General features: G+C 54.4%; 1 protein-coding gene across 1 annotated transcript; it reads right to left on the bottom strand.

Annotated features, from left to right (window-relative positions):
• On the bottom strand, positions 1,614–6,540 carry AQP8 (aquaporin 8). Its single transcript, XM_021411750.1, has 7 exons — positions 6,469–6,540; positions 6,065–6,125; positions 5,673–5,922; positions 4,099–4,225; positions 3,236–3,450; positions 1,915–2,049; positions 1,614–1,656 (listed from the first exon to the last, which is right to left on the bottom strand). Exons 1-7 carry the CDS (start codon positions 6,538–6,540, stop codon positions 1,614–1,616), a joined length of 903 nt encoding a protein of 300 aa, XP_021267425.1.

Raw genomic sequence — 11,235 nt, 5'->3', positions numbered from 1 at the left:
ACCGCCTTCCTTCCCGAGCGAGCAGCTGCCTCGCCTCGCTCACCTGGGCCAGGGCCGTTCCGGTGGGGCCTTTCCTCCCTCCAGCCTTGCTCTTTTCGCGACAGAAAGCATAGCTCTGTGTACAAGTGTGTGCGCATGTGTGGGTCATTTCCTGGGCTGAAAATAGCGAGCGAGCTGAAAATAGCAAGTTGCACTGGAGAGGACTCTGCCAGACCCACAGGGGTGGCAGGGAGCTGGAAGGGCCCCTTGCCCTTGCCAGGTGCTGCGGGGTCATTTCTGCCCAACCTCAATGGTTTTCCTCCTCTGGTGCTGTGTCCCAGCACACCCCATGGGGTTTGCCCCTCGATCCTCACAGGGACGCTCCTTTCTGTCCCCATTCCCAGTGTGGCACTGCATCCCCAGAGGAGCCCCTTCCCCTGGGTGCTTCATATCAGTGCTTGTAGGGGCTGGAACAGCGACAGACGTTGCTTGGAACCTCACCCACTTCTGCTACCCCTCCCCCCAAACAATGCTGCCTTCCTCAGATGTGCTCAGAAACCTTCAGCAGTGTTTAAAAGTTTGCAAAATTCAGAGCAACCAAAAGCTCTCCTGGGAGGGATTGCAGAACTCCCATGTGCTGGTGTCATTGCTGTGCAGAGGCCACCAAGATCCGGGAGGGGTCACTGCCAGCACCCCTACCCTGAGGGGCAGGGATGTATTAAGGATGGGGATTGATCCCCAGTGTGCAGCTGTTGGTGCTGGATGATCTCCCCGTGCCAGCTGCTATCTCAGGAACTGGACTCATGTCTCCGTGCCTGTAGCCAGTGTGGGCTTCCCTCCCATCCCCATTTCCCTTTTTGATCGGCATGCCGAGAAGCCTCCAAAAACTGCAGCTGGGCTCCTGGCATGCAGCTGCAGGGGCAGTTCTGTTGGCACAGGCTGCAAAATAATGCGGACACTGCAGAGCCCGCAGCCAGTGTCCAACCATGTGCACCACAGCCACACGCAGCACAGCCACGCACAGCAGAGCTACACACAGCACAACCACACGCAGCAGAGCCACACACAGCACAGCCACATGCAGCACGGCCAGGCTCCCTGCACAGCAGAGAGCCCCAGGTACATGCAGGGGGAAAGTGAGTGCCTCACAAGCTGAGGGGGAACAGCAGGGACGTGGGAATGAGGACCACGTGCTGCAGGAGCGGGCAGAGCCTGGTGGTGCCCCCAGCATGTTCGGAGCCGGGAAGCTCTCAGCATGTGCATGCTCCTTAAATAACAGTCATAAACAATATAGGAATCAATTGGTACCGGCACTGGGGAGCTGTGCCACGTGTTGCTTTACTCAGCTTTATGCCACCATACGGGGGTTACGGTGGGTGCTGTGCTCAGAAACCAGTAGCTCTCACAGCCCCCCTGGGGAGCAGAGGGGCCCAGGAGCAGTCCAGCAGCAGCGGTACAGAGCTGCAGGCCACAGCACGTGCTGTACACATGGCACGGAGCCGTGCGGTGCCGCAGATGCCAGGCACAGCCCTGCAGGACAGACGTGGTGCATGGCTGAGGCACGGCAGTGCTGTCCCAGCATGCTCAGCAGCGTGCTCCTGCAGCAGGAGGTGCTGGGGTCGTGTCGCGCGGCCTCACTTCAGGAACAGGCGGATCGCTCGGTCACCGATCACAAACCTTGAGGGAGGGAAAAGAGAAGTTCAGGGTGGGCATCTGCACTGTTGCAGTGTGCGCAGGGAACACAGAGTGCAGCAGCTCAGCACCAGCCCCATGGGGAGATGCAGATGAAGCCGGCAGGCACGTCGGGCTTGGAAGCAGCCTGAAGCTGTGCTGCCTCCTCCTCAGAGAGAAGAGGAAGAAGCAGAGGAGCTGGGGCTCTGCTGCAGGATGGGGCAGGGAGCAGGAAGAGGGCATTCCCACTGCAGCACCACGCACCTCATCAGCAAGCTGGAGATCACGCAGGCGATCAGAGGCCCAACCCAATATACCCAGTGGTAGTCCCAGTAGTTGGCTATTACAGCTGGCCCAAAGGCTCGGGCAGGGTTCATGCAGGGTCCGGATATACCACCCCTGGAAAAGGAACAAAGTGCATGAGCTGCTCCTGAGGGTGTGGAGCTGCTCCCGTACCCTGCGTCCATTTGCAGAGATGCCCAGTGTGGCGTGAGAGGTGCTGAGCCCATTCTGGGGCTCGCCCAAAAGCGCCCAGCTTTTAACCAGAGAAAGCTCTGCACTGTGTGCAGGTAGCGGAACAGTGCAGGAGAGACAACAGCATTCACAGCGTAAAGAAACTGCAACAGATAAATATTTGCACATGAGGTTTGAGCGATGTTTAAATAAGAGCTCTGAATCCCACTAGAGGGGGCACTGCCTTAATCAAACAATCCATTAACATTCAGAATGGTGTGTGCTGGTTATCTGGGTGCAGTGCCATTGGACACGGGCTGCCTGCCCCGAGCACCTGCCCCACAGCTGAGCCTGGCAGTGATTCCAGCAGCTGCGAGGACACACAGTGAGGAGCTGCCCTTGTTTGCTCAGGGCTTCCTACTGTCAACACTGCCGGGATGGCTGCTCACTTTTATCAGCCCATAGCAGGTAATTGCAGAGGCTGGTGCAGCACGAGGTGTCCACGTGCTGGACTCAAGCCTCCGGCCTCCCTGCCACATTTCTGGGGTGTACCCAGCAATTCCTACATACCAGTGCCAGTAGGGCCAAACATCTGATCTGCCAGCATCTATGGACATGCTCAGAACCCATCAGTTGCCTTGCCCAGAAGGCACTGAGCAGGGCTGCAACAGGGCATATCCCATCCCATCCCACCCCAAACCATCCCCTCCCATCACATTCCATCCCATCCCCTCCCAACTCGTCCCATCCCATACCATCCCATCTCATCCCATTCTACCCCAAACTATCCCATTCCATTCCATTCCATCCCATTCCATTCCATCCAGTCCCATCCCAAAAACTATCAACTCAAGTCATCCCATCCCAGTCTACCCAAAACTGTCTTATCCCATCCCATCCTCTCCCTCTTTCCTCTAGGGTACAGGATCCAGCATCTCTGGTACCAGCTGGGGTCGCAGTGGGATGCCCTGGTGCTGGGAGATGGGAGCCCCAGGCTCTGCCCACCACAAGCTGCAGGGAACTGTGAGTGTGAGCCCCATCCCTGCAGCAGTGGGTCCCATCCTGGTCCTTGCAGCCACTGGAGTGGAACTAGTGGGGCTGCACCCACTGCACAGAGGGAACTTGAGCTCACCCTGCTATTATGTTGATGGTGACCGTCAGGGCGATGCAGACAGGTGCCAGATGGCTCTTGGTTTCCCCATTGACCACAGTCATGCAGATCACAAGCATTAGGGATGTGGTCAGGATGATCTCGTTGCCCAGCGCCGCACCAATCTGCCCGTTTGTCCTGATGATGCTGAAGGCCCCTCCAGTGGTGTTGGCGTAGTTCCCACTGTGTGCCACAGCCTGGGGGGGACACTCAGTTGGTGCTGCCCCTCTCCATATTGTTGGCATTATGGACATATGTGCTCGCTGTCAGGGCAGCGTGGGCGGGTGGAGTGCTGGGCTAAAGAGGAGCTAATCTCAGCACTTTCCTCCTGCAAGCCAGCCCAAAGCGCCTGGCAAATATAAACTCATTAGCAAAGGCTCTTAGCGTCTCCAGAGATAATGAGCCGGCTGCGCTCCGCCGGATGTGCACAAAGCACGGGGCTGCGCAGGGCTTGGAGCCTGGGGATGGGCCACACCACATTTAATTAACGGTGCAGAATAGTGTGGCAGGGGAACACCGTGCACCAAAGCAGCTGAAGCTGCAGATGTGCTGTGCTCTGCCGTGGGCAGCACCCCTATGCCTGCACCCAGCCCGGCTTGGAAGCAGGACCATGGGAGCAGAAAGCAGGCACAGAGCACCCCGTGCTCACACAGTGCACTGTGGTGCAGGATCGTATAAACATCACAGCTCTTAACTACATGAAGAACTGATGCCTGTAGTGCCCCTTGCCCTCCACAGCACACACCTGGGGCTGTGCTTCAGCACAGGGCAATGCCAGCTCTGGCAGAGTGGGAGCATCGTCCTCGCACCCCGGCAATTAACAAACCCCCCTCTGGTGTGTGTACCTTTGTCAGGGCGGCCCCTAGAATCCCTCCGCAGAGCTGGGCAATGCAGTAGGGGATGAGCATGATGAGTTTCATGGCGCCGACCAGCCACAAGCCCAGGGACACGACTGGGTTGATATGAGCTCCGCTGTAAAGGAAGAGAAGACTCAGTGTGGGGCTCACCCCAAACAGGGCTCTGCCTGCTGCCTTGGCCCCACTGCCCTCCTCAGATCCAGCAATGTGAGTGCTGCGCTCACTATGGGCTGGAGCCATGAACACGGTTTTAGTGCTTATGAGAAGGTGCTGTGCACTGCAGTGGAGCAAAATCCAGCTGTTTCCTTTCTCTCTGGTTGCCGTTTGGAGAAGCAACAATTCCTCATGGGATATGCAAACCCTTCTAAAGCACATGCAGGGCAGCAGCTGCCCTGGCACAGTTTGAAAGATGGTTTTGGGGCTCAGGAGACCACCTGAGCTGCAGACTGGGGATGCCCCAAGCCCTGGCCTCTGTGCTGCTCCTCAGCTCATCTGCACAGTACAGCACAGCACAGGACAGCACAGCACAGCACAGGACAGCACAGCATGGTGTGGCTGCAGGTTTCCCTTGCTCTGAAGCCAATCTCTGCATGCTGCCAGGACACTCCACCCCATGCAGGACACATCTCGTGAGAAGGCAGAGGCAGGGAAGGGGCTGTGCCCCATGTAATGGACATGACACCCCTCTTCCACAGCCCCCAGCACAGCACCGGGCAGTGCTATGCCCCAAGTCCCATGCAGCAGCAGGCGCTTGCCTGGCAATGGGGCCCAGATTGTTCATCTCGAAGACCACATGCCAGACAAGCTCAGATACCTTTTAATTAAGACAGATTATCATGGGACTCACATTAATGAACGAGTTTCATAACCAGTCAGCCCTAATAATAATTGCTGGTGAAGCCAGTGAGTCAGTGTGTCTAGGAGCCACAGTTATGTCTTATTCTTCAGCTGTAATTAAAAGCCGATCATACGACAGCCCGAAGCCTGGTTGTCTCAGCCAGGCCCAGGCAGGAGGGTGCTGCAAGCCCCTGGGCAGGGGCAGCCCCAGGACCCCCTCCTGAGCTGCATGGATCCAGAGTTGGGAGATGGAGTGAGAAAGCTGTGAAGCCCCTCAGGGACCCATTCAGCTTTTCCATCCAGAAAGAAGCTGTGTCAGGCAGTCAAATAGCACCTATTTCAGCGAGCAACTTTGTCTAAATGTTGCTTTAGAGGAATTGAAACCATTTGTAAATGAAATCCAAGCATTTCCCAGCGCACAGGGGAATAGTGCACCCAGGTCAAAATGTGTCATCCTGACATCATTTTAGAAGGAAATGCTGCAGCTTTCCCAAGCAATGTTTTTGCTTCGGTTTTGAACTTTTTTTTCCCTCTCCTTACATTAAAAAGAGCTAAAACCAGAATGCTGCAACCAAAGCCGAAGAACCTCCCCCAGACCCAGCACCTCGCACACAACCATTAACCAAGAGGCTCGGTGCTGCTGGGGATGCTCCCAGGGATGGAGGGACCCGAGGGCTGTGTGACAGGAGAGCCATGAGCACACCCTGGGGTCACCAGCCCCTTACCTGATGTTTCCCAGGGCGACAGCAATGGGCACGACGGCCAACCCGTGCACCAGCGCCGGCTGCATCCTCCCACTGTCATTCGTGTCCTCCACAACTGACAGGCAGCCGAGGAAGACGAAGAGTGCACTGCCCAGCAGCTCGGCCAGGCAGGGCAGCACGTAGCGCTCATACCAGTGCTGCTTGGCTGGCGGGAGCTCGGTGTCCACCATCTCTTCTTTGGTGGAAGGCAGCCCGCCCAGCACGAGGGGGGCTGGAAGAAAGAAACGTCCTGCTGAACGAGTTGCTGGAAGCCCAAATCCCAGCCCCAGGTGCACCGGGCACAGCGCACACCCCAGCGAGGAGCCCAGCAGCCCGGCACAGAGGGACACCGATGCTGTCCCAGGGACACTCACCCTGCGAGAGCTCGATGCTGGGGCTGCCCGACGCCAGCACGGCCACAGCAGGCAGCGGGTGCTGGGGAGCACCGCACAGTCCCAGCTGCTACCAAGCTCCCCCTGCCCTGTATATGGGGAGGCTGTGGCTGGGAGGCTCTAAAAATGGATTGCATTTGCATTGCTGAAAAAAAAAAACAAACAGAAAAAAACAGAGAAAAAGGGGCAATAAAAGAAGATAGGCCAGCCCCCAGGAATATAAAACCTCTTTATCACTGTCATTCCTTGGTTCAAGGTTTTGCTTTTTTTTTCTCTTCACCTGGTGGTTTCGGTTTTTTTTTTTTTTTTTTGGTTGCCATTGTTCGTTTAGGGTTTGATACCAAGGCAGAGGATGTGACCCCTCCCACCATGTGAGCTGCATGTACCTGGGATGCCAGCTGCTGCTGCTGGGAGGGAGCACGTGTGAGGAGCACCCAACACTGCGTGCCCAGGGGCATGCACGGTTCCAATAGTGCCCTGAGAAATGCAGAGAAGGGCTCTCCTTTGCCCACTGAGAACCCAAATCCTGCACTCCCAGCCAGGGCTGAACTCAACTTAAGAAAGGAGAGCCCAAGCCCAGGTTTAAGGCAGAGATTTTGGTATCCGTGCTGTGCTGTGCCCTCATGGCACAGTGCAATTTAGTGCCCCAGGATATGCATGGATGGAGAGCACCGGGGCTGAAGCACATGGGGCAGCAGGTGGTAGCACCTGGGAAGGGGTGGTTGGGGGCATCTGGGTGGAGGCAAGGTGTCCAAAAGGCTCCCAGTGTCATTACCTACATACCCAGTGAACAAATGATGTTTACTTTGAGTTGCTGCATTTACACCAATGGGTGTTAAGTTCTTAAGGAGAGCATCAGCACAGAGGGACCTCACTGGCAATGGTGTGCCAGGATCCACCTGTCACTCTGAGAGCTGACACTGATCCAGTGCTCACCACACAGTGCACAAAGCACTTGGGCACAAAGCCTGGCCCAAGCCCAGGGGAGGGTATGGGGATGCCACCAAACTTCAGCCTGGCAGGGGATGCCACGCTGCTGCCATCCACATGGGCAGAGGGGCAGCTCTGGGGGCATGAGGCCCTAGGGCTGCACCAAGCAGTAAGAATGTGTTCATCATTCCACTGAGGATGGGTGCTGAGCCCCCAGGGGACGTGTGCTGGGGGCGTTTCAGACCCTTGAGCAATCGTTTTGTGTTTGTGGTGGGTCACTAAGGATTGGGGCTTACGGGTATTTTTTCTCTCGTAAGCAAGTGTAAAGAACGCCAACAATGTTTTATGGTGTTTTCACAAGGCACTGGGGATAGGAAGGAAATTTCCACTGGTCTGTCTCAGAGGGGCTGCTGTGGCCATGCAGACCAGGGCCAGGCAGCAAGTGAATGGAATCCCGCTTCAGGCACCTCCACCAATTCCCTTCCCTAGCTGAGGTTTTGTTCCCTGTAGACAAAACCTCTTGGCCAGAGCTTAAAGAAATCATTGTAAGAGGGAAAGTGAGCCACATGATTGGCAGGTCCTTGGGCATCCTTCAGATCCCCCTGCACAGACCCATGGCACAGAACAATGACGCAGTGTCCCCAGCCCATTGAGCTCCAGCAGGGTCCCAGCAGAGAGCCAACCCCTCTGTACAGCTCAGGGCTTTGCTGGGAGCAAGGTGAGCTTGGTTAAAAGGAGTGTAGAGGCTAACTCTCTGGGGCATTTATGAGAGATAACTGCACCACATCCAGATCTCATTTGGTGCTTCTCAAAGTGCTGCATAAAGACAGCAACATGGGACCAGAGGGGACAATAAGCACTTCCTGGCTGCTATCTTTGCAGCACAGGTGGCAGTGCCATGCCACCAGAGCAGAGGGCATAGAGGCTTCTTCAGATTTTTCCCAGCAGCAGATTGGGAGCACTGGAAGGTCACAGCTCCAAAGTGAAGATTAACTTGGCGTCCTTGGCTTTTAAACATTTACCATTATTGTTCGGGAGTAGGGATGTTTGGCTGAACCCGCTGCAGGAAATGCTCCGTGTTCGGACAACAGCGCAGCCTGCAGCAGCCAACCCCGGGCAGGCTGAGCTCCCAGGGAGCAGAGCATCACCCCACGCTCCTGTGCCATCCACACCTCACTGCAGTGATATAAAGGATCTACATTCATCACCACAGCCTGGCCGGGGGGTGCTGGATTTCCCTTGTGTTTGCTCTGAACCTTCTCTCCAGGACTTCCAGCTCTTCAGCATGATACATTTCACGTAACAGGTCAAATTCCCACAGACCCATTCGGTCCCATCCGAAAGCTACGCCAGTGCCCGCCCTTGGGTGCTCACCCACCTTTGGTGCAGGATGCCACTGCCACGCAAAGGTGCAGCCCTGCTCCTCACACCCTGTGCTTCTTGTGGGTAAGGTTAAATGCTTGGAAAGAAGGGTCTATTTCAGGGAGCTGAATACAGTCTACACTCACAGGAAAAGGCGTGGGGATAAGAACAGATAAATCTGTTCCTATTATCAGACATTTATTTTTGTCCTTGTTTGTGCTTGCACCGATCATGTGGATTTCTTAAATAAGTGACAACAGCAACTGTGTCAATCAGTACAGGAAGCGGTAGTACAAAACAAGCAGCGCCTCGGAAAAGCCCTTTTTTAGGAGCTATGGAATACACTTCTAACTTCCATCTATCTGTGCAAAGAGGTCTGAATACCTCTTTTGAGTCTAGAATCACCCCGAAAGCATTTCGTTCTCTTCTCCCTGCTTAATCATCACAGAGGTCCACAACTTCCTTTGTTTGCTCTTTCACGTGAACCACAGAACCAAACTCAACCCACCCAAACACAAAGCAGCACTGACCAAGAACACGCCGCCATCATCTAGCAGCACCCAAATGCAGCAGCATTGGTGGGCATAGCCTGCTCATGCCGCGCTGGTACATTGGATGGGACTGATTTCTGGCCAGATGCCTCTAGAGAATGCAACAAGAGGTGGAGGTTCTGCATGACAGCACTGCTGCAGTGAGACCCAGCGCGGGCAGCATCCACGTCCAGCTCTTACAAAGCTAAAAAGGAACCCATCTGGCACTGCCTTATCTTGACAGTATTTATCTTGAGGACTGATAATCGAACGATTACACAACTGCTATTGAATGAGAACTTGCAGAATTATTTGCAGCTCGTCGCAGTGACACAGGCGGGCTGACCTCTGCCCATGTGCGATCCTGTGGCGTAACAGCAGCACTCAGGATTGCTACAGTAATGCTGGATGGAAATTTCCAAGGGTTCTTACACAGGGGTACCTTGTTCTGTTAGGGACTGACGGGGGTCAGTTGTGCATTTGCAGAGCAAGGCTGATTTCGGAGAATGGTAAACAGCCGTATTTGGACCTTAACCTTGATATTTAACATTAAAATTCATCAAACTCAACCAAGGCAGAAGCCACCTCTGGCTGGAAAACCTTCCTGTGCTCCTGCCAGAGGCAATCCTCTCAGGCAACAGCTGCAAGGTGCAGTGTGGTTTGTCTGTGGAGCATCCATCCAGGGCACCCATCAGGAACCCATCCCTGCAAAACAGGCCCGTGCAAGGCCTGTCTGACGGCGCACAGAGCTGCCATGAGCTACATTCCAAGCCCATTTATATCAGAAACACGTGGCTTGGTGGCTGCACCCCACTTGTGCAAGGGGAACAGCTCGGGTCCCACACAGAAAGCAGGGTAAAGATGTTACGCCAGGGCATACGCTCTGGGAGGGTGCCTCATCAAAATGATGTTTATTGCATATGTATTTGCCCATTTAATTCAGCAGGAAGCCAGAAGGACTGTCACATTGGCACCGGGTGTCATCACTGCACAGAACAGCTCCTGCATTGCAGAGGGCACTCACAACTTCTGCTGCATTGATGTGTTTTTAAATCTCAGCTCTCACTGATCGCAACACTACCTGTCTCATAACCATCAGGATTAGCTGTGGCACTGCACCTTGTCTCATTTCCCAGACATTCATTTGCCAACACCCTTGACCCAGCTATTTCAGATGCTTTTGGCACATTACTTTGAATTGAGGCTTTACAGGATGGGTACACAACCCTCTGGGTGCTTGCCAGCACCTGACCCAGTAGCACCAATGCCATCACTTGGCCCGGAGCCATGCACAGGCAGAGCAAGGAGCAAACAGCAGTGCTGCAAGCACGGGGAGTATGGTCAGAGCTGCATGGAGGGTGTCCAGCACTGCAGGTTGAGTGTCCATTAACAAGTTCTTCTTCCATGAACCGCAAGGGAGAAAACAGCATCTGTATGAATACATGAGTAGGATATTATAAGGATGGCAGAGATTAGGAGAATTTTGAGAAATGATGAGATACAGATACCGCTCAAGGCCAGCCAGGTGTGTGGTGAAGCTGGGGTGGGGGGGGATGAGTTCTGGTTCCCGATCTTTGTCCCATGGGCTCACCTGGCAGTGCCTGTGGCAGTGCAGATCCCATGTGACTTCTTTCCAAATGATGGAAAGGTCTCTGCAAGAGTAATTGCACACTGTGAGGGCAGAGCAGACTGGAGCGTGCCCCAGATGACAGCGATGCCGCTGATTAAAAAAATGTGAAATTCCATTATCTCCACTCACCCAAAGCAAAACAAATTGCAAACACAGCCCAGCTGGCTGAACAACAGACCCAGCACAGCCACATGCCCAGGTGCTGCAGCCAACTCTGAGCAAGGAAGAGGCAAAACATTTACTGCTGTCTGCTTCAGGAGCACTTCGCTGTTTCTTAGAAATGGAAAGAACCGACGTGCCCCCAACCTGCAGGCACGCTTTCATAATGCTGTGTCTTCGATCCAGCAAATGGCTTTGCAAGGCAGCGCACACACCCCACGGCAGCACAGCCCTCGTGAGTCACAGATCCGTAGGTGGAAGGGCCTCGCATGCTATAAGCTCATTAAAAGCAAGACAAGCAGCTTAATGGGCCGCAGCATGATCCAAGATGCAGAACTGAGGAGTTCCAAAAAAGCAGGAAGGTGGCAGCAGCCATATAAAAAGGCTCAGGCATAGGGAATATGGTTTCTGTGTAAGGAGAAGGTCTGAGGGTGAAGGGGCACAAAGGAGAGACGTGCACGCCTGAATTCCAGCCTCAATGAGCAGATGTGATATAACAGTTCTTTTGGAAAGCTTTAATATCTCCTCAAATGTACAAAGTG

This window comes from Numida meleagris, chromosome 13, assembly GCF_002078875.1.
Source record: "Numida meleagris isolate 19003 breed g44 Domestic line chromosome 13, NumMel1.0, whole genome shotgun sequence".
Taxonomy (NCBI): Eukaryota; Metazoa; Chordata; class Aves; order Galliformes; family Numididae; genus Numida; species Numida meleagris.
Note: the sequence above shows the minus strand (reverse complement) of the source record. Positions and strands in the feature narration are given on the sequence as shown.

Coding starts and splice junctions, on each gene's coding strand:
- AQP8 (XM_021411750.1), bottom strand. CDS start 6,540: ATGCCCCTGGGCACGCAGTGTTGGGTGCTCCTCACACGTGCTCCCTCC. Junction 4,226..5,672: donor GTCGCCCTGGGAAACATCAG/GTAAGGGGCTGG, acceptor CTTCCTTTACAG/CGGAGCTCATATCAACCCAG. Junction 2,050..3,235: donor ACCATCAACATAATAGCAGG/GTGAGCTCAAGT, acceptor TTCCTTTTCCAG/GGGTGGTATATCCGGACCCT.